General features: G+C 43.3%; 4 protein-coding genes across 7 annotated transcripts in view; 2 read left to right on the plus strand and 2 right to left on the minus strand.

Annotated features, from left to right (window-relative positions):
- Positions 1–7,135, plus strand: part of KCNK12 (potassium two pore domain channel subfamily K member 12) — a 51,324-nt gene extending 44,189 nt beyond the window's left edge. For 2 of the 3 annotated variants that reach the window (XM_021391798.1, XM_021391801.1), the window contains exon 5: positions 4,461–4,594. Coding sequence is in view for 1 of the 3 variants with exons in the window: in XM_021391797.1 (XP_021247472.1) it covers positions 4,461–4,650 (190 nt within the window). In the remaining 2 variants the exon portion in view is untranslated. Of the gene's footprint in view, positions 1–4,460; positions 4,655–5,341 lie in introns of those variants that run through there. The other variant, XM_021391797.1, reaches the window with a different exon arrangement.
- Positions 1–13,241, minus strand: part of MSH2 (mutS homolog 2) — a 29,864-nt gene extending 16,623 nt beyond the window's left edge. Inside the window, exons 1-7 of the mRNA XM_021391787.1 lie at positions 12,973–13,241; positions 10,760–10,914; positions 10,117–10,395; positions 9,873–10,019; positions 8,622–8,771; positions 7,142–7,275; positions 92–291 (exon numbers count right to left, since the gene is read on the minus strand). Of these exons, the coding sequence (XP_021247462.1) occupies positions 92–291; positions 7,142–7,275; positions 8,622–8,771; positions 9,873–10,019; positions 10,117–10,395; positions 10,760–10,914; positions 12,973–13,210 (1,303 nt within the window). The 5' untranslated portion in view covers positions 13,211–13,241. The remainder of the gene's footprint in view (positions 1–91; positions 292–7,141; positions 7,276–8,621; positions 8,772–9,872; positions 10,020–10,116; positions 10,396–10,759; positions 10,915–12,972) is intronic.
- The window catches only part of SPDYA (speedy/RINGO cell cycle regulator family member A), a 34,911-nt gene continuing 17,848 nt past the window's right edge, over positions 5,342–22,404 (plus strand). The window contains exons 1-2 of one of the 2 annotated variants that reach the window (XM_021391818.1): positions 5,342–5,473; positions 6,608–6,691. The gene's annotated coding sequence lies outside the window, so the exon portion shown is untranslated. Of the gene's footprint in view, positions 5,474–6,607; positions 6,692–22,285; positions 22,397–22,404 lie in introns of those variants that run through there. The other variant, XM_021391820.1, reaches the window with a different exon arrangement.
- Positions 17,056–22,276, minus strand: EPCAM (epithelial cell adhesion molecule). The gene is made up of 9 exons (XM_021391825.1): positions 22,070–22,276; positions 21,633–21,737; positions 20,882–21,122; positions 20,542–20,607; positions 19,323–19,386; positions 18,835–18,936; positions 18,481–18,675; positions 18,045–18,086; positions 17,056–17,570 (listed from the first exon to the last, which is right to left on the minus strand). The coding sequence occupies exons 1-9, from the start codon at positions 22,131–22,133 to the stop codon at positions 17,529–17,531; spliced, it is 921 nt and encodes a 306-aa protein (XP_021247500.1). The 5' UTR covers positions 22,134–22,276; the 3' UTR covers positions 17,056–17,528.

The following is a 22,404-nucleotide window of genomic DNA, read 5'->3' on the forward strand; positions in this document are numbered from 1 at the left end:
TACAGGAAAAACGTAATCTTTGGAAATCTACTCACCACTTCTTGGCAGCCTCAATGCATTATAAAACACTGAAAACAGGGAGCAACATTACCTTCATGTTTTTCTAGCGCTTGTACAACATGAGGCAGTTGATTAATAGCTTGATACATTCGGTAACAGTCCTGTAAGGTTGCTGCTTGTCTCTGAAATTTCTTTGCTAGCCGGTTAAGATCTGGGAAGCGGCGTAAAAGATCCTCTTGAAGGCTCTGACGCAGTTCTGCGTCTACCACGAAGGCTTCAACCAAATTCAACCTAAATAAGATTTCAGGGTTAGCATCACGTGGTATGCAATTCTTTTATGTCAGCGATTAGAACAAAAACATTTATGAGGAAGTTTCTATCTATCCTTCCTCTACGGGTGTACCCACTGGGCACATTCTGGATGAAAGAACAAATTAAACCAGAACAAGGCGTAAGCAGAGAGAGCAAGGATATCTGGACTATATCATGCTTCTGTCATTTTTAGTTGGGTATCTAATGAACAGCATTGAAGTGAAACCGTTTCAAACTGCCAGCATCTGTTCAGTAGGTGTACTGAAGCTCAGAATCTGCTTGGAGATTAATCTTCCTTTGCATCATAAAAGTCATTGATTAAAATCTTAACAATCACTGCTCTGTCCAGCCACTTGGCCTATATTTTGGTTTTCATAAGCTCACTTTTTCTGCCTTTTTTAAATTGCTTGTGCTTTTTTACATTGTACTACACAAACAAACCCTTCTCTTTCATCCCACAATTCTCTCAGCTTGTTCAACAGTCTCCTGCAAAAGAACTTGTCAAAGGCATTTTGAAATACCTAATTTATTCATATTTTTTCTCCTTTGTCCACTGCAATGACAAGTTCAAAGAGTTCAGATCTGCATGATACAATTTTCCTCTACCAAAACTATGCTAATTAGACTAACATCTCATGACCTTCCTAGTACTGTTCTGTTTTTCCCTCCTGTATTTGCCAGCCATATGCATAAGGATGACAGGTTCCCTTCCCTGTAAGAATACATACAAGGCTGCTGAAAAGCAAGAGCTATGTTAAGGTAACAAAAGCCATGTCTAACGCTCACAAGTAATAAAGAAATCAAGGGAAAGGTCTTTTATTTTTTTAATACAAGGTTTATGGCTGAGTAAACAAAGAAAACAGAACGAAATCAAAACAAAAATCCAATAAAGAGATGCAAACAAACAACAGACAACAATACTGGATAACTTGTTTCTCCCACACAGCTGATAGAGAAAAAAAAATTGAGAGGGAAAAAAAAAAAAAGAAAAAAGAGAGAAGTGGGGGGAATAAGGCAAAACTTTCCATCACAGATCTACGGAAGTGTAGTCAAGATAACAGAAACAATTATAACTATGGAAACTACCAAACAGCACTAGAACATAGATGAAATCCCTGTTTCAAGACAGTTAGCTGTTCAAACATGCAAAACCTCAGGTGATACAACTCAAAACCAACACCAGTAGTTCTCTTGAACACGGAAGTGATATCTTACTTTTTTTTTTTTAATCCTGCTATTCAAAACCAGGGCTATTTCTCAGCTGTGAATCCTGTGCAATAACAAGTAACATTTGGCTTAGCGTGCTCTTCCAAAGAGAGGGAAAAACAACCAACCAACCTATCTCCCAGTTTCTCTTGCACTTTCTGGAATCAAACTGAAAACCTTCCATGGACCTATTTCATCCTTTCCTGTACTTTATTGTTGATGGGAGGTGTCACTTGGACCTAACATTAACAGACAGAAGACTTACACTTGACACAAAAGGATAACAAAATCTGTTTCAATCTAATTAATGGCACACTCCTTTTAAAGTCTCATAAGAATATAATGCTTCGTGTGCTTCTGTGTATACAGTGAACTTTGTATATACAAGAACAAGAACACTTCTCCTAGAACTGCTCAGAAAAAGGACAGGACGGTCTTTACCAGTTCATAAGACTTGGATCCATACATGAATCAGTAAGATATCACTACTGCAGAACAGTAACTCAGAATCCCAAGTTCTGTCAGACATTTTCATGGGAAATAACTGTACTAACACAAGGAAAAAAATATGTTAACAGTGAAATCAAATGAGGAATGCACTATTTTATGGGAGAAGCTCAACTACTACTTTTAAGAACTTCTTAGAGATATTAACTCTTCTCCCCCAGCTACAGAATAGCGGAGCCTTCTGAAGAGCTTACGCTCTCCCCCTGCTGAAGTTTTCCTATGACTACAGAATAAGATCAACTTTCCTGTTTAACTGTTCAAGCTAACTATAGCCAATTTTATCAGAGAAATGCCACTTGGAAAAGACGGATATTAAGCATATTCATGGACTGAAAAAGTCATATACTGAAAAAGTCCAGCAGAGGGCCACCAAGATGATCAAGGAACAGGAGTACCTCTCCTGTGAGGAGAAGCTGGGGCTGTTCAGCCTGGAGGAGGCTGGGGAGGAACCATCCATGTCTATAAAACCTGAAGGGAAGGTACAAAGATGACAGCCAGGCTCTGTTCAGCTGTGCCCAGTGCCAGAACAAGGAGCAATGGGCACAAAGTGGAACACAGAGATTCTGCCTAAGCATTAGGACCATGCTGTGTGGATGACTGACTACTGGAACAGATGCACAGAGATGCTAAGAAGTCTTCATTCTTGGAGATGCTCAATAGCAGATCCTGGGCAACCTGCTTTGGATGGCCCTGCTTGAGCAGGGGGTTGGACCAGACAACCTCCAGAGGTCCTTTCCAACCTAAATCATTCTGTGATTCTGTAGTCAAACACAGATTTCAAGTAAAATGTAACTATACTACAGTAATTATCATCCACCTTCTTTTGGCAGGCTGAGAGCAAAATAATAGTATGACAGCAACACAATCACTTTTCCCTAAAAAAGAAAAAAATAGCGATTTGATTATTTCTTAAACTAAGATCTGGAAACTGACTTGACATTTTTAACCAAGTTTCAGTTTAGCTTTGATTACACTTGAGCCCCAAAATTCAAATACAAAAGAAAGCGACTAAAAGCTTAATCCATGTATTTATTATGCACCAAGCTGGTCAGGATGGAGTGGGAAAGCTGAAAGTACCAACAAAGAGATACTATGACAACCAATGTCACCTAAAACTTACAGATTTGCAGTACTGATTGCTGATCCTTGACCTAGAAGACAAGCAATACAGATAACATGAAGAATACAAACAGCTTTTATGCACTTTTCCAGCTCAAATACCAACACTGTCTTTCTCGCACATGAAGCTGTCATGAAAGAAATCTTTGCTCTTACTTACACACTCTCTTCAGAGAAAACTAAATCTCTTGCAATGGAAGAACCTAAACTTTTAATTGCTTTTGAGTGCCTCAGATTTTGACAGAAGTTTTCTCCTGAAGAATTGGCGTGCCTGACATGTGCTCGACTTGCAGAGCTTTTAAGTTTCTAGGCAGCACTCACTGCCATCCTGTTTTACAAGCAAAGATAAATGGAAATACAGGCAGTCTAAAAGTGGTTTTGAAAGTAGTAACCACAGATGAAGGGAAGGGAGAGCATTAAAGAAGTGCTGAGAGCTTCAAGTTGCAAACATTTTTACTAGTGGACTCAGAGACTATGACTTTTAGAATGACAAAGGTGATGTTTTTCTAACATTTCTAGAAGCTTACTGGAAAGCCAATACCATTTATGTTATCACTAAATGACTGCTTCTTTCATGCAAAACATTTATTGCACCATGATATGCATGACAAAATCAATCACACTCCCGTATTCCAGTTAGCTCAGGTTCAATCTTTGCTTCAGAGCTGTCTTTGCAGGCACTAGAGGCACTCCCAATATTTAGTTGAAGTGTCTTTTAATTAAGTTGTTTAGACAAACCTCCAACCTGGTCACATTCTCCCCTCCCTGAGTGAGGATGCAGGCCACTAATTGAACTGCCTGAAATCAGTTTGCTGCTCTAGACAAGTACTGACCTGTACTTGCAAAAGTACTGAAGGTCCTTTCAGAGATAACCAAAATGAAAAAAGCAACAAAGCTTGCTTGCAATACTTCGCAGGGACAGCTGTAGTCTAATATGGAACACAAAAGTAGTGAAAACTTAACATAGACCACCTTATGTGGGAAGGGAATTTAGGGCCTCTAGTCCCAGTTCTCACTCAAAATGGGGCTGATAGCAGTTGAATGGAATCTTATCTTTGTGCTGTGTGCAAACGCTAGATGTGTTTTATTTTTCTGAAGGAAACTATATACACATTCAGCACATTTTTTTCCTCCAGGTTGAACAGTTCAAGCACTACGTAATGTTCTTCCACATTTCTCAAACTTTCCAGTATCTAAACAAACAAACAAAACATACTGAAGTTGCATGCTGTACTTCACTACAACACCTTACCCAGAAAATCCCATTCAGAACGTGACCCGCACTTTCTGTCTCTGAAAATACCTTTGAATTTCAGAGATATGCTGACTCCAAGAAGAGACAAGAGGCTCCATCTGAAGAGCCATCTGAACGCGCTGCGTGGCGAAAGCAAGGCTGGATCGTGCATACCTGGGAAACCAGCCAGACATGGGCAGAACACCATGCTTTTCAAGCCAGACAAGAACCAGAACCCTCTGTTCTCTTTGCCCTCATTAGAAGCTGTTTGAGTAGGTAAACACTATGTTATCTAAAACATATGCACTATGTACGTTAATTTGTGATGTTACTGTATCCTGGATTGATGGTTAATATGGATTAGTGATATAACATCCAGTTCTGCTTATCCATAAATACAGTAACACATTGCAGGTTACAAACTACTGAAAGTTAATCCATTTAGCTCCAAAAGATGACTTGCACCATCTACAGATCTTTACAGGGGATTACAAGAGCCTGACTTTCCAAAGGTTTTAAACTGAATTGTCAGGCATCCAGCTCCATGCTACTGAAATAAAAGTTAAGTGAACACACTTCCTGGATAACCAGAACAACGAGCTTATGCCAATAAAAAGCCATCTAGCATCAGTCAAGCCTATGTAGTTTAGACTAGTTTGATAAGAGGTTTGCATTAGCGTTAAGTGGGGAAGTTTAACACAGTCAAGCTAAGAAATGATCACGAGCCCACTCTGATGACAAAGGAATCACTGTTTTTCTATCACAACCAAAAGTCTGGGTGTTTTCTTCTCAAACTATCTATATGCTCTCAATTATAGCGTGTCAAACTTCTGAATTCTTAAATTCAGAAATAGAAAACAACTCTGTAATCACAAATATCTCAAAAGATATTTGAACTTGTCAGTTCCTCTTATCAGTCCCACTAATGATTTATCTTATTATGTTTGTTCCTTTTAATTAAAGCACAGCCCTACAGACTCTGAACAGCATTAAGATTTGGAGGACAGTACATGGGCAGCTTTTGAGCAAAATGCACTGCTTTCATCTGGAGGCATTCAGACTACGGCACAGCAATGCTGCAGTGTAAACTGAAAGGTATGACCACTGTCCACAAGGACAACAGACTAAAACTACTTCTAATGAAGCACAACCCTGCTGGTTTGGCGGCTAGGCAAGGTACAGGACGCTATCATTGAACTCCTTCAAACTCAGTAATTGGATTTACCAACCTCTGCAAGCTTCACTGATGGCTTAACTCCACTGAAGTACTCCCCTCCTCCTTTAAACACAGCTTTTGCTGAATACAGCCAACATGAAGCATACAGATGTCACATTTTCTGCCTACTACCTCAACTTTATAAAGAAAGCATCGTCTTTCTTCCAGACGTGCAGGACTTCTGTTGCACAATAATGATCAAGCAAATACTTAAATTTCCAACATTTACTATGGTATAAGAAAACCACAAATGGGAGTAACTAATTTCAAAATCTTAAAATTAACGTAACCATATAATTTATGTTGGCGTGGATTTTAGGATCCAAACTGACAGAAGCACAACATCCTGGGTATGTGATCAAGAACTAACAATGAAAGCTTAGCAACCCATGCAAAAGGAAGATATAGCATTCAGTAAACCTGAGGACAAATCCTTCCCAGATTAAAAACAGTTTTAAGTGTGTTTGGATCGAGTTACTAAGCAGCATTCTGCAAATTATTTGAAAACACAAAAAAACATAAATCTGTACAAATCTAGAAAGAAGGCTGCTCTTTGCATAGCTTCTTTAAACATTCGTGTGTCCAAGCTAAAACTTCATTTCTGGCAGTATTGATCCGTGCTTAAGCCCAGCAACATACACAAAAATACCTGCAATGTCTTACCTGAAATATAAGACTTTGAGAATGCATCAAGGTTAAATTCAGCTTTCTGGTTTATTCTGCTTTTTTAAGAAACACAAGGACTTCAAAATGCACTAACACACTATTCATTTGAGTTGCACAAAGTTTGCGTTTAGGTGATGGAGGACAGCTGTATTTAGCATAAGCTCAAAAGAAAGGCTTTCTTTGCGTGGAGAATAAAATCAGGAGATAAGCACACACGCACTCTCCGTGGGAATAACACGTTTGCAGTTCTCCTTTCTGAAGGACTCAGAATGATCTGTACAATCTCAGCTGTGAGTTGTCAAATTCTGCAAAGCTTCACATTAACTGATACTGCTCTCTGCTGGTAGGGCTGACACGGGTGACAGGCAGCAGTACGAAAGAGCAAGGAAGACGAAGACCATACGTGGGCCACAATAGCCAGGCAAGATATGGTAAGAGTGCCTTGTTTCAAACTAAGGGAGTTTGTTTCTAGAAATACAAAGAGGTCACTACTGCTTAATTTCTTTTTTCATTGGTAAACTGAAAGTGGCATCGAGATACAGTACAGACTGAGCACTCACAGTGTGAAGAAGTTAAAAAGCAGCACATTAGCCTATAGCACGAGTCATCTGACCATCTGTACATGTTATACTTCCTCTCTAAAAGGTAATAATTGTAAGTTATCTAACAGTGAGCTGCCACTGTGCATCTCATAGAGCAGAAGACTTTCTGTTCTGTTTAACTACAGTGTGTTGGAGTATAGCACACAAAAACCTCCAGCCACCATTTCTACCAAGTGATAAACTAATTTCTTGGTTGTAGTATTTTGCTTAAGAAGAAGGAGCCTGCCAGAAAACAGTTACTAACTTGCATAAAGTCTAAGAAACACGCACCACCTTTACCTTTCTTCAATTCTATTCTTGTCCATAAGTGGCTGTTTGATCCACTGATTAACTAGTCTTTGTCCTTGAGGGGTTCTGCATTTATTTAGTAAACCAGCTAGAGACTGTGTAGCATTAGCATTTTCCACAGAACTCTGGAAAGGAAAAGAAAAAGAATTAGTCAACTTTATTGACACCCACTGACAGGCACTTAAGTTCACTACTTAAAAACAAATGCGTTTTTTCTGTATGAGAACTAGCACCATCAAAAAAGGCAAATGAAAAAGCACAGCATTAAAGCAGCTACACTCTGTTTCCTGGAACATGGCAAGCAGGGAATAAGTTTGTCTTTTTTGATACTGAATGAAAGGGAAAATTTGGGGGGCATGACAGGGGACAACACAGCATGATGTAACGGGAGAAAACACACTCACTTTCTCTTAAGTTTCCCCAGATCACGCTATAAATATCTGTAAGCTTTCTCTGTTCAGATTGTAGTTTACCACAGTTTACTCCTGCTTCTGGCTTAATATTAAGTGCACTCGAGAGAGGTTTATGGTCATTTTTCTAGGATTTCTGCTCGGTTGTTTTGCACAAACAGGAAGCAAAAGTGTTGTTTAACGCTGACAAGTAACAAATGATCTTCTTTCAACCCACAACTCTGAAATTAAAACCTCAGTCGCTTTCTACCCCAGAATGCCTGCGATTAAAACAGTGTGTTGGCATTCAACCAGTAACAGGTCTGGATGCCTGTAAGCAGCTGGAACGTAGGACAAGCACTACAAGAGGAAATTCAGCAAGAGGGTGTATTGATGGTTTAACCTCCTGAAAGATCTTAAGTGTATATTCCTACCTTTGGTGTTCTGGACAGCACAGCATCTGAAAAACTCCTGAATCCAAGGAAGTGTCACAGAACACAAGCAACCTACCCCAGCACATCCAAGTTAGAAGACAGCAGTTTTGTATAATCAGCTGCATCTGCTGCACCATCAGAACTCCACCTACATACTTTACACATTCAGACTTCTATTCTCTTATCCAAAAACAGTGTGACTGTAGGAAGTATTCTGGAGTTCCCTATCACACCATACTACTACCAAACTCAACTCTTCTTCCACCCCTCAAGCCCACTCCTGTGTGTGAACTTCTCTGACTACAACCAAGGAAAGTTAATGCACTCTCTCCACTGGTTAGCCAGGCTCCTCAGCAGCTGCAAGCAGGTTATTTCCACGGCACTTCCCATTCTGCATTCTACACCTTCCTGCCACTCTTATGATCTTCTCTTCTGCATTCAAAGGCAACAAGTTTTGTTCAAAACTGAACAAAGATAGTGTTAACAGCTGCTAACTGCTTAAAACGTACTCTGTGTGGGAGTAGCTGAAAACAAAGCTAAAAAAGCTGAAGCTGACATCAATCAGGACGTAGGGAGCCACAACTGTTTATCAAACAGCTAAACAAGTACACTGCAAAACACAGATCAATTCAAGCATGCATTTCTTACCTGGAAAAGGTTCAGGGCTTGGACAGCTGCATTATCTAGAACCATATACTGACTAAGATCAAAAGTAGTCAGTTCAAATTGTCCAAAATTAGAGTCGTCTGACAGCAACTCTAAAAACTTGATAACAGCTGACAAAGATGAAACAGCAACCTGAACGCAAAAAAGAAAAAAAGAAAAACACCAACCACCACGTATTCTAGTTAGAAATGTTCCTGAACCAGAGAGTATTTGATAATAAAGAAAATTACTCGAAATACAGTCAGGCAAAGTCTCTGAGCTACGACAGTTTCAGCAGGGACACAAGAGATTCATCGCTTTTTTCTAGGGCACTACAGCTTCTGTCTAGGTAGGTGTAAGAGCAACAAACTAGATATTTGCATAATCTGATAAACAAAGATGTGAAGAGCATGCCATGCCAATTTTCCAAAACTGTTATCAGGACATTTTTGGCCCAGGAACACAAACAAGTTATAACAGATAGATAGCATGGATCATTTCAGGACATGGTTTCAGACAGACAGAGCAAGGATCTGATCTGGCTCACTGTAAGACCTTACACATGTTAATGCCAGCACAAAAGACAGCGAGCGTGATTACTGACTTGTTTGGTTGTAACAGACTTTCAACAATTTTAATCTGTTATGAAATCATAACATTCTCCCCCACATTAAGGGAGAATAACTCAGAGGATGCCCATTGCAAAGGTACAATGAAAGGCGTTTTAAAAAAAATATGTTTTATCTGAAGTAAATTAACTCATGTTTGCAGCTGACTTAACAGAACAAACATGCTCAGCTGATATTCAGGCACTACATCATGTATTTGAGCTGTCAGATGATGTAAACCACAAAAACATTAGCATAAACTGCACTCTGTTTCCAAATATGAGTTTTCCCATTATGCAAAATAACCAAAGGATTATATTTCAGTCCTTAGGTAGATGGATTATGAATAGGAAGTACTTCGTGCTTGCAGTCAATTTGTTTCCCAGAGTGTATGACTTTAAGGAGATACGTGATACCTTACATTCTCCCAAGTCCCCTGGAATCTCACTCTGACATGAAGACTCATGCAGAGCAGAACTGCTGAGCGCTTCGGCAAGAATGCAGCTTAACACAAAGCATACTCTCAGAGGTATGGGAATCCAGCACGGAACAGGATCAGGAAGGGTAGAGATCATCTTACAACAGGTGCACACACCACTCTGCTTCTAGAACAACAGGGGCACACCGAACAGCGCTCTGTGCTCACCTGCTTTTCCATCTCCGGCAACGCTGCGCTATTCATCTGTTCTCCTTTTCTTGATTTTAGCAAGCGATTGAGATCCTGAACAATATCCTTGGTCGTGAAATCTGCCTTCTTTCTGTCTGTAATCAGGATTCCCCCTCTCTGAATGACCTGTTTTCCATCAAACACAGTTACCGATTAATTTCAGTTTTCAGAGGACAGATGCTCACCTCCTAGCAGCACACCCTGAGGGAGCTACTGCCCCTACCTGTCGCAGCTTTCCCATCTCTCCCGCCGTCTCTCCTCCTGGCAGCACGCACTCCTTAGGTCCTAGCTGAACCAGCAGGGCTTCAAGGTTTGAGAACTGATCATTATCCGGGAATTCACAGATGCTCAATTTTCTCAGCGTAGTGTCCACATACCCTACTCCTATTACTCTTTGTCCATCGGCAGAAGACAGCTTCACCCCCACAACCCCGATGGCCATCGACATATCATTGTTGGCAAACAGAACTTCCTCAAACTGGGCAAGATTTCCAGGAGAACCCTATTGACAGGAGAGATGAAGTTTTAATGAGGGTGTATACACCGGTACACGTGTTAAAACAAAACGAAACAAAGACAAATTGATGGGAACAGTCCATTAATATAAAACATACAGCTTTTTAAACTTTTCTAAACCATTAAAAATTTACCTATCATCTACAGAAAGTGAACTACCTCGGGCTTCTTCAGTCCCGCAGCCTATGGCAAGGATACAGGACAAGCTCCTCCAGTAACATACTGCACAACTTACCATCATACCACCAAAGGCAGTCAATGAAACTCGTTCCAAACTCAGCGACACAGGAAGGAGTAACTTCTTTATCCCCTTCCCTCTTACCATTACACAGAAAGGTAGAAAATCGTACCTTGTATGCTAAATACCAGTCATTCTCTTTGACAGATTTACTCCCCGCTTTATTCTTGTAAACTTCCACTCTGTAATGACGAACCAGAAGCAAATCTCTCACAAAAGACTCGAAGTTCATTTTACTGAGCACAACGCTCTCCAGTTTCTGATTTCCTAGGGAAAGGAAAAAAAGAGGGCGGGGAAGGGGGCTTGTAAGATGCTTGAATGCGTTCATCACGTTTGTTTTCTGCAATCAAAATCCCCCCGAGAAAGAGTTGACAGCCTTCAGAATGGATATTAGTCTGATACTGAAGATGACAGAAAACCCATGAAACGGCACAAACCCACAGCATTTCACTATTAACATTAAGCATGAAGAAAGCATACGCCTTATCTAAAGAAAAACAACGTCCATTCCCAAATTTCATTACATTTATACACACAAAGATCCTTCCCTCTCACCCCTCCCTTCTCCTTACAGTATTCTTGATTGGTGTGAAAGATTAAGTGGAGAAACATTTTAATCTAATAAGCTACAGCTTTTCCTCCCTGGATAGCTAGTTATCCAGGCACGCCTTTGAGACTCCTCTTTTCCGTGAAAGATGTTAAACAGAGTGTTTCCATACCCATGTGGACTTTTTATTTTGGGGAGCACGAGTGATGACAAATAACGAGCAACATAAGTTTTGGAAGCAAGTAAGCAACTAATGGCACAGAATTAGTTTCTCTTGGCCAGTGTAGAACCTTCCAGCAAAACGCAATTCTTCTCTTGTCAGTTAAGACCAAGTCATACCCTTTCAATCACAGATGCCAGGTAAGGCTACTGTGGAATGTTTTAAAACCAGAGCTGATGGACCCGAGCTTCCACCTGTGAAGTGATCACCGTTGAACATAACACAGAAATGGCACCCATACACGTGACCCTGGTCTGGGAGGTATTTCACATCTCAGCCTTGGCACTGTCACGCTCTCTAAGGCCTTCACAACGTCCTTCTAACGCAGCAGCCCACCACTTACAACAAGAAGTGCAAAGCGCGTTCCAATGCCATTCTATTGCCACTGCATAAAAAAAGTTTCACTCATTACAAACCGGTTCCAATCAAGTTTATTTTAAGTATAAGCTCTGCAACATTAAGCTCCTTGAGACAAAAGATAACAGCGAGGCTTGCTTCTTCTGACAAAGTTTTACATCTGATGTCTGCAAGCTCTACCTCCGCATACCAAAAGATTATTAACAAAAAAGAAAAAGAGGCAGATAGAGAAAATCTTGAGCAATACATAATTAAATGTTATTCCCTGCTGCAGGCCATCATGAGTCAATCACCTGAGAATGGAAAATTTGCATATGTCAATGTTATCATTGCTAACCAATGCATCACCTGCACTTCAGCAGGATAGAGACGCAGAATCATAGAGTTTGGAAAAATCCTCTAAGATCAGCAACCCCATCCCATCCCCACCATGCCCACTGACCATGTCCTCCACTGCCACATCTCCATGGCTCTTGAACACCTCCAGGGACAGTGACTCCACCACCGCCCTGGGCAGCCTGTCCCAGTGCCTCACCGCTCTTTCTGCTTCCTGAGAAGAAATGTTTCCTAATACCCAACCTAAGCCTCCCCTGGCACAATTTAAGGCCACGACCTCTAGTCCTTGTAAGTGAGCCTGGTCCTCCAGGACCACAGAAGTCATGCAACCATCGCCACAAATGGAAACTCACCACTGCTCCTGGGAAGCACACCTGCTGCTCACTGCACCCAACTCATCGCCCGCATCTGACAGCTCTGCAACATGGACTTATGGCAAGGGATCATGGAATCACAGAACTGTTGGAGAGGAGCCTTAGAGACCATCTAGTCCAACCCTCCTGCAGTGAGCAGGGACACCTCCAGCTCCATCAGGTGCTCAGAGCCCCGTCCAGCCTGACCCTGGATGTCTCCAAGAACAGGGCTTCCACCACCTCCCTGGGCAGCCTGTGCCAGTGCCTCACCACCCTTACTGTAAAAATCTTCCTCCTTATATCCAGTCTAAATCTCCCCTCTTTTAGTTTCAGACCGCCTCCCCTTTTCCTATCTGCACACAGAACCGTGCTTTCTCCTGCAGACACCGCGCAGCCGTCAGACGCGAGGGCCAACATGAGAGCGAGCACCACCCCTTCCCTTCCTTCCCTTCCCTTTCTCCCCGCCAAGCTGTGCATCGAGAGCCGCCCCGCTTCCCCGGCCCCGCACGCACCTGGCGCGCCCGCCAGCTGCCGGATGACGGCCCGCGTACGGAACAGCTCGCGAGCGGCCAGCCGCGCGTCCGCGCCGTGCACCGAGTAGTAGTCGCCGCGCTCGAAGAAGCGCACGGTGGTGTCGGGCTTCTCGAGCAGCGAGAGCACGGCGCGCACGAAGCCCGCCTCGGCCCCCGCGCCCTCCGGCCACACCGCTTCCCGCGGCACCTCGGCCGCCATGCTGCCGCCTCCCGCCATCGGCTGCCGCGCGCGCACCGCCCCGGCGCCGCCGGCCAATCACCGCGCGGCTGGCGAGTTGCGTCATGGCCGCCCGCCCCCCGCGCGCGGAGTGGGGCGGTGCTGCGGTGACGGCGGTCGCTCGGCTCCTGGCACTGGTGGGCACGGCGTCCAGCGCTGCCTTCAGAGGTCGGGCTTGATACCCCAAGCGGTGCCGAGTGGCCTCGCTCTGCCAAGATGGTGGCCTCACGCCCCGAGTGCCTCCTCTGCTGAAGGCTCTCTCCTTCAGAGGGGGAGGGATGCTCCTCGCAGGCAGCACAAGAAGCAGTGTGGCAGCAGCCAGAGAGACCCGACCCAGCGTTAGGGATTGGGGTCACCCAGCTCGAGGAAGGAAAAGGCACTGCCTCTTCCTTATGCCATAATTAGACATAAAGGGATAGAAACAGTATAGCCGTGTTCTTAACAAACATTCATTTAGTGATAAGAATTATGGAAAATCCCAAGTTTCATGACCTAAATCTTGTTGTTCTGGTAGTTGCTCATGTCTCGCTCCACTGTTCTTTTTTCCCAGTCCGTTCCACATCATGAATCTTATGACCCAATTCAGCAGTTGGCATATTTTCACCTGCTGTCAAAACTCATGTTAGAATTGAAGAAATTCCTTCTTATTTCTTGCCCAAGTCCCCACGGCTTTGGCTTGTGCACCTTGCCGCTGCAGTCCCCTCGTTTGCTTCCCACTGCTTTCCTCCCTGCTTTTCCATCCTATATGATCTCAGCTTGTCCCCCCTCATCTCCCACCCCTTATTCATGCACACCAGCCTCTAGCTCTCTGTTCCCTTGGAGCACTACAAGGTTTCCCACCTCTGCCTGGTTCCTGCCCAGTGTCACCCGGGCTGCCTGTCCCCACAGGGGCACCTCAGCTTCCCTTGCCCAAACACCTGTGCTGTGCCACTGAGATAGCACAGCTTTTCCCACCCCAACACCTGTGCTTGACTTTTCCTCCTACATGCTGGTTCAGTCCACACTGAGGTACCCCACCACCTCCTCCCATAGATCTACCGCCCAGTAATCCCTTTCACCTTTCCTCCCCACACACAAGGAACCCCCCCGGGTCCCACACTACAGCCACCTCAGCACTGCTGGAGCGTCAGAGGATGGCAAGGACTGTCTCTGGTTCCCCATGGGGCCGTTGTCCAACCCGCACCCCTCAGCTGTCCCCCTTGTCACTGAGGCACCCCCAGGCACTCTGTCCCTCCCATCCCACCTGGTTATGGTGCAGATGACTACTGCGTTTCAATTAACGAGACAATTGGAGAGCCACTTTCAGTTAGAAATGTGGTGGCATTGCTTCTGTCTGTTGCTAAATGTATTCCTGTTTTATACCATCCAGACAAGGCCTTCAAAGCCCTTTTGCAAATGCACTTGCAGAAGGAACGTACCTGATTCTTGTGAGGAAGAGGATCTAAGATCAGTATTCCCTTGACTCATAAACAATTGTTAAAACACCTTTCTGGAGGGGCAGTTGGATTTATTTTCTGCATGGATAAATATACTTTTACAGGCCTTATTTTCGGAAGTTAAACCACCTACCCTGATATTCCCAGCCACCAAAATGGTTTGCTTGAGGCTGTGCTTGTGTAGAAAAATTAGGCCTTAATAACTATCATTCAGCAAACACATAGCCTTCTGCAAGGCATTCATAGCGTCAGGTGGCCTCACCAAGTAAGGCATTAAAACTGAAACAGCTGGGATTACTTCTCTTTGTACTTACTGATGACTACAGATAAGGCAGTTGAAAGCATAAGAAGTAAATAATCGTCCTTTTATGAACATTTGGAGAGGAGGTGGGCTCAAGGGACCTCATTACCACTTTCAAAAGAGATAAATGCCTGTTAAGTGTAATTGCTGCCTGTTAAAGTTTATTCTCACTCCGGGGCTTGTTACACCTTCTCCTTCAGCAGTTTGCTCAAGGCAACTCCACTGAACTGCAGTCTCCCACTTACAGAAAGCCACTACCTAAGCCTGCCGCTAATGTTCTTTGTGGTGAGCACAGTCCATGAAAAACCTTTCTGCCATGACATCTGCTGAACAAAATTTCACTGGATCATTTTTTCTGCTGAGCTTTTGCTGTTTTATTTCCCTCTTCTGTTCTGTGCCCTGGTTGATGAGGACAGGTCTGGGTACAGAATATCAACCTGTTATGAGCTGTGGTTGCTTCGTCATGCTATTGTTTCCAGAACACTTCTTTGGCATGCCAGGAGAGATGGGAATGAGAAAATGGATGTAACTGTTAAACATGCAGTGGATAGGAAATGGATACTAATCTAAACCTTCATTAACTTAGTTGCCTTCTTATGCATAGCTAGCATACACAGAAAAATTGATTTTTTTTTTTCAGTTAAGGAAATAGATGCTCTTTAACCACTCCAGAGAGAAAAATAAATCCTGTTTTTTTTCCCAACAGTTAATTAGTATTCAAATATAATCTGTGGCAGCAAAAATGCTTTTGAGATGCTGGGGATGTCGCCAGTAAATTTTGTGACTGGTGCACGGTGCCTGTGTGCGCACATAGTGCAAAAGACTAATATTAATATCACAATATAGACAACCTTACTGAAAAACAGACTTCATTTAAAAGCTCATAGAATTATGTGAGATTGAGATAGCTCAGGAGCTTGACCGCACACCTAGGCAGAAAGGGAATGTATTGGCAGCAAGAGCTGTCACTAACAACCACAGCTGAAAGGCTGCAAGGTACTCCAGCAAATTCCCTACGTCAGGATTTTTGTGCTTAGCAGGAGCAGCAGCCTGACAAACCAACTGACACGAGTGCCTCCACTTACTCAGATTTGGTATGCAGACACCTAAGTTCATAGCACCACACATTAGAAGAGCCAAAAGAGGAGATGCTGCTAGTAACAAACCCAAATGTCAACATCCAGCACAGTGACATAACTTTATAGTAGCTAATGTGTCATTTAAAAGCAGAAGGTATACTGGTAACCCATGACATCAGAAGTTGGGTCAACACAGCCCAGCAACTTCCGTGTTGTATTTTGGGACACATAGGGTACATCTCCCATTTATAAACCCAGCACCTAGGTAGTAGTCTCACACTTGTTCAGCATACTTTTCCTGTTTTAGGGAGGGGGAGTCAAAGCAAACTATGTTAGTAATCAGATTTGTCATTCAGTTCCTTATCTGGTATCTCATTATTTCTTTGGCAACAGGAATTACAGCATCTCCTTTCTAATTCAGATGCTGGATGGACTACACTCATTTAGCTGATGGTTAGTATATACTACATGGATTGCTGACTGCCAAAGCAAGCTACTTTACACCAAGCTCTGGGAGGTAGATAGCTTGTTAAAATTGGTCAGCCTCCATGACAGTAAGCAGTAATAAAAGGAGAAACAGTTTAACTGTGCAACAACTTCACCATGGCTAACTTTGAAAGTTACATGAACGGCATAAGAGCTCTTCTATCACTCTGGGATCAGACGCTAAGTTTACCCACTGCTGACGCTATACCAGTGATTAAATGTTGTTTTACAGTAAATACTGATGTACCAGTTTGAAGGAGTAGTCTATGAATTCCTGAAATGGCTGTTTTTACAGCACATTTATTTTTCCTTTTTATACAAACAATCCATACTACTATTTTACTCTTGTTACGCATTAAGAGTTGAAAATAAAGCATAAATTTCAGTATTAAGGAAAAAATATAAGAGAGTAGATAGCTAATGCGAACAGTTGTTTGGATTTCTAGAATACTTTCACCTAGGCTACGACTGTTTGCTTGAAATACTAAAATATTGAAGTTGTCAGCATGATAGTTTATAGATCACCATTTCAACATGAAAGAATGAGAAGCCCATTTCAAAGTTTTATTGTTTTGTCATAAAAAAAAGTTACAGCTAGTTCAAATATGTACAAATTGCCATAAAAACAAAGCCATGTTCTGTTACACACGAGCCAAATAGTCATTATGACATGGCTATAAAAATCATTATTTTTAAAAAACCTCCCGCAGGACTAAAGTAACTATTTAAACTTTTACGCTCCAGAAGCCCAGTAGCAGCTGTTGTCAGCACATTTCATTACAAAAAAAAAAAAAATCAGGGAGTGATAGTTGGACTAGAGTAAAAATGGGGCATTTAACTCTCAACAAATAACAAAAGAAGTATCACGGTTGCTGGTCTAGGCTTTGTTTTAACAATCATTAAGCGAGCACTATCGACTTCCCTTCAGAAAGGATCTTTCAAGAGTTAAGATCCATGCCTCCAACGTTTCTGTTGTCTTCTTGTCTGAATCATCCCCTCTCTTCAGCTGATTTTAGTTATGCGTTCAGTCCTCTATGCATTTCATTCATTTCCTTCATCTGGGGGGTGAGTGGGTAAAGAGATAGCACTGTCAGCTTGACTATTCAGTTACAACATTTGAATTCCTGTATAAATACTCTGCACTTGGAGCTGAAGCAACACATACACTAGTGCAATGGGATCATTCCATCCAGTAGGAATTGCAAGGCTCATGCAAATACCTCAAGCAATGACGCCCTTAATAAAACAGAACTATCAGTGCTTCCTGTGGATTGCACAGCCCTTGCTATAGATATGTAAAACAGTACTTGACTCCTGTACCACCGCCCCCCCAAATCCTAGGAAATGCAAATCGCCAATTGCCTTTGAAGCTACTGCAAAAAAATACACGGTCGACTATAGAGATGAAAACTTGGTTACAGAATTTCAGTGCTTTCATACTCTACTTGAGAATACCTGCAGCAGAACTCCAGACCAAACTTGGATTCTAGCTAATCTGCCCAATTTCCCCAGATACTATCAACAAAAATTACCTCTGCTTTCACGTACTTCCCTTTCCTCCTTCTTGTGAGAACCTGTAAGGAAAGGACAGGTTAGGTGTGACATTTGATTTTAAGTCTTGACTTCAGTGTAACTTTATCTAGTTACGGCTCTGAACCTGAAGCTGTCTGTTCCCTGTCCTCCCAGAGGTGAAGGATGAGAGGCTGTCTCACTTCAGACTACTTTAAACCAGGAGGCAAGACAGGTAACTTCCTCAACCTTGGGCTTTCTCCAACACTTGATTTTCCATACAACACCCTTTTGTCATAACATCGCATCTGTCCATCACCTCTTCTCTACTCCCCAGTCTCAAGAATAAAATAATAAGAATTCTAGTTTACAGAGGAAAACCTTCTATTGAGATCTCAGTTCCCCTGGTGTATTATCTCCCAAATTCCACTGTTATCCCAGCAGCTTTTTAGAACTTACCAGAGCAACAATTCCAGCAACTACTGCTAGTACTATTATAACAATGACAGCAATAACGCCAGCAGTCAGAGACTTCATGGAGAACTCTGGTGGTACTTCATCAACGTAGTAGACCATCATATTCTCAAAATTCAGCACTTCGTTATCAATACTCATGTTTAGTGCGTTGTTAAGAAAGATGGAGTCACCTTTCACCTAAGGACAGACAGCAAAAGAGACTTGCAAGTTCACCTGGCAATAGACATCATCTAGGCATTGCAATAATTCACCTTGCATTAGCCAGCACACAGTAAGGCTACTGAATGTAATGCAATACACATTTAGTCTTTGGAAGACTTTACCCATGACACTTACATCTTTCTCAAAGTAGTAGGCCACATCAGCTATATCCACATCTCCAGCGGATTTGTCTGAGGAATTTTGCTTCAAATCAATAGTAATGGAAGGCTTTTCATACTGAAATGCAAAAAATAACCCACACCATTAAAAAAAAAGGGCTAATTTAGAGCCAACTATTAAATACACAGCAAAATATTACAAATTATGAACCGACTCGTGAGGTCTCATTCTAAATCAAGTTTATGGTACTTCTCAAGCAAAGTTTTTATACTATAATTCAAATTCCATGTTTTTGGTGAACAATAATTCATATACAGACTAAGAAGACAGACACGCAACTTTTCAATATTTAATTTCAGATAGAGCTATTTGCTAGTGCTCAGTAAGCAACGCTATTTTGAAAGTCTACAATAAAATAACGTACTGTAGTATGTTCACACTTTCAAAGTAATCAACATTCTTTTTTGTTGGGAATATTTCACTAAAAATCATGTGCCTCTTACCACAACACCACTTATATAGCGTCCATCCAACATGTAACGACTGGTAATTGTATCCTTAAGAAGTCTGCAAGGATATTAAAACCATAACCGTTGTTAAAAGCAAAGCACAAACATACAACTACTTTTCAGAAGTAGGAAAGACTAGTATAATTTTTTTCTCCTGCAGTCTGTCTGTGGCAGGTTGACCTTAGCTGGCAGGTAGGCAGCCCAGCCCAGACTCTCACTTTCTCCCTGCTAGCAGCATGGAGAGAAGGTAAGGCAAAAAGGAAAAAAAAAAAAAAAAACACACACACAAACAACCACCTTTACAGGTCATGATAGTTTGTTAAATGCAGGGGAGGAAGGAAGAAAGGAAAAAAATCCCCAGCCGGTCTCCAAGCAATAGGTACTTTAGAACCGCTCTCCCCAACCCTGATTTATTGCCAAGTATGACATTTTATGATCTGAGGTATCTCTGGTCAATTCAGGCCAGCTGCCTTGGATGCGTCACCTCCAGCCTCCTGCCCATCCCCAACCTACTCACCAGGGCAGCAAAGAGAGAAAAGACCTTGACGCTATGTAAGCACTGTCCAGCAACAGCTAAAACACTGGTGCTTATCAGTACTGTTTTGATCACTTCTGCTGTGAAAAAAGTTAACTCCAACACAGCCAGACCCAGCACAACAGAGTTCAGTTAATACCCAAAAGTGAAGTTGTGCTTACGGAAAAGTAAACAATTATTGCACTGGTGAAGAGCAGACCTAACAGTTTTGAGAGCTCACAGGAAAAGGAGCTATACAGTAGGATATTTTTTTCCAGAATATAAGCAAAACAAACCTCATAGCAACGGGCACACCTTTTCTTGCCTTATGACCTTTGACAAAAAGGTAGGATTTTACTTTAGCCAAAAATATAGCTAGCCTACTGTTTTGTCTCCCATTTCTTCTTCACAGTTCCTCCCTCACCTCTATTAGTTTTTTTGTTTTTTTTTTGACAGTCTATCTTGATTTCCTACCTTCTACTTCTTCCCCTACCAGGAGGGATCAATTTTAAACAGAAGATTAATTTCCATTGCAAATCAAGTTTTAAGAAGGACTTTCATAAGTCACTTCCATATTGTCTCATAAACAAATGAGCTCACACGTTTGACAATGCTTTTAAACACACAGCTGTTCAGAAGTACATTAGATATCTGATAATACATGCAGATATTTTCACAAGACCTTTTATCATCACTTACTTTGTTAAAGACTCAGCATTCAAAGGAGCTTTTCTCTCAGCATGCCTCATTTCAATGATGATCCACCTGAAGTAGGATGTAAATACAGTTAATATTCTTAAAAAAACATGCATATAACAGTGCACACTACTGTTTCTAATCCTATGAGGGGGGGGAAAAAAAAATGCAGTGAGGTGAAAAAAAAAACACCTTCCCCACTGTTTCCAAAGAAAAAAAGTGACAAATACTCATTGCTCCACATTCAGTCCTAAGGTATTATTCATACCAATAAACCCCCATAAGGCTGATCCAAATACAGGAATGTTTCCAGGTTACAGCACACCCTGGTGAGAAGACTTACGTCGTTCTGACTAATTGATTGCATTTCAAGTCTGTGTCATATTTGTCCGTTCTTCTAACACCAGCTGTATTCACACACCAACAGGTGGTTCCATTGCATTGCTTCGCCTTGAAGAGACCATTATTTTCGCATTCGGGATCATAAAGACCATCAGTATCTTGGAATGCATCTTTGGGTTTCTCACGACGGCCCGCTTTTGAGTTTGTCATTTCAGCTTTCATCAACAGGCATTTAGAAGTCACTAAAAATAACCAGAAAGTCACGTTACACAACACCAAACCACGAGCGTTCGGAACAAAGCTCTCAGGCTGGGAAAGCACAAGGTTACATCAGAAGCGACGGCACCTGACGCCATTACAAGGAAGAGCAGGTGCCCAAGATGTAGGTGCTGAGTAACGTCAACACAGTGGGGGTATTTAAAACCAAATGTTTAAGAACTCGAGGCTACCTAAAACTAAGAGCAAGGTTTTGGTACAGAACCCCTAGGTCTGAGGGAGGAAGTCACCATGAGCACTTAAAAGGAAGCCAAGAATCAGTCTTAGTGAAACTCTTGCCATTAGGGACGAACTGCTAAAGAGTATCCACACAAGTTACATGGTCAGAATCAGAAAGGCTCCATCACCAGTTGGCGTGGGAGGCCTGGGAGAATCCTTTCTCCCCTCGCTATCATTATCTGCCAGGAGCTCACCACCCGTGTTTACACCTCCCCTAGCGCGCAGCCAGGAGGTTCGGAGCAGCGGGCTTTACTCACGGGTCTCGCAGTTGACGATCATGCTGGAGCCGATGGAGTTGCATTGGCAGACGTTGCCGACTTGCCTGCAGTTGGTGACGCGCTTGTTCTTTGTGCAGGTGCACGCTGCAAGAGATACGCGGCCATGAGCGCGGCGCTCCCGAGGGCGAGGCCGGAGGGGAAGGGCCGCCCCTCGAACCCTGAAGCGGGACGGCTCCCTTCCCGAAGCGCCGCTCCCCCCAGGACCCCTCCCGCCCATCGCCCACCCGCGGAAGCCGGGCCGCCCCGAGGACGGGGCAGGAGCCGCAGTGGCCGGGGGGAGAGGGAAGCGCGACCGCCGGGCCGGAGGGTAGCGGTGCCCGGCGGAGAGGGGGCGCCATTTTGTGGCGCTGCAGGGGCTGCTCCGCGGGGACGGAGGGGGTCGCCGTGCGGGCGGACCGAGGGACGCGGGCACTCACAGTCCTGAGCGGAGGCAGCGGCGCAGAGCAACAGCAGGAGCGCGGCCCCGCGGAGCAGCTCCATGGCTTCACGGCGCGGAGGGGTCGGGGAGAGGCTTCCGAGGAGCGGGCTGGGGAGAGCGAGCGCTGCGTGCGCGGCGGAGCCCGGTGTGAGCCGCCCGACAGGTCGGGCAGGTGGTGGTGCGCCGCGCCCTGCCGGCTCCGGTTACACCTGGGAAGGGCGGGAGGCGGCGGCGGCACCGCCTCTCGGACTGCGAGCGCTGTTAAACCGCCTCCTCCTCCTTCTCCTCCCCCCGCACCTGGGCGAAACTGCAGAGAGCAGGGCGGGTCCGATC

Source organism: Numida meleagris, chromosome 3 (assembly GCF_002078875.1).
Source record: "Numida meleagris isolate 19003 breed g44 Domestic line chromosome 3, NumMel1.0, whole genome shotgun sequence".
Lineage (NCBI taxonomy): Eukaryota > Metazoa > Chordata > Aves > Galliformes > Numididae > Numida > Numida meleagris.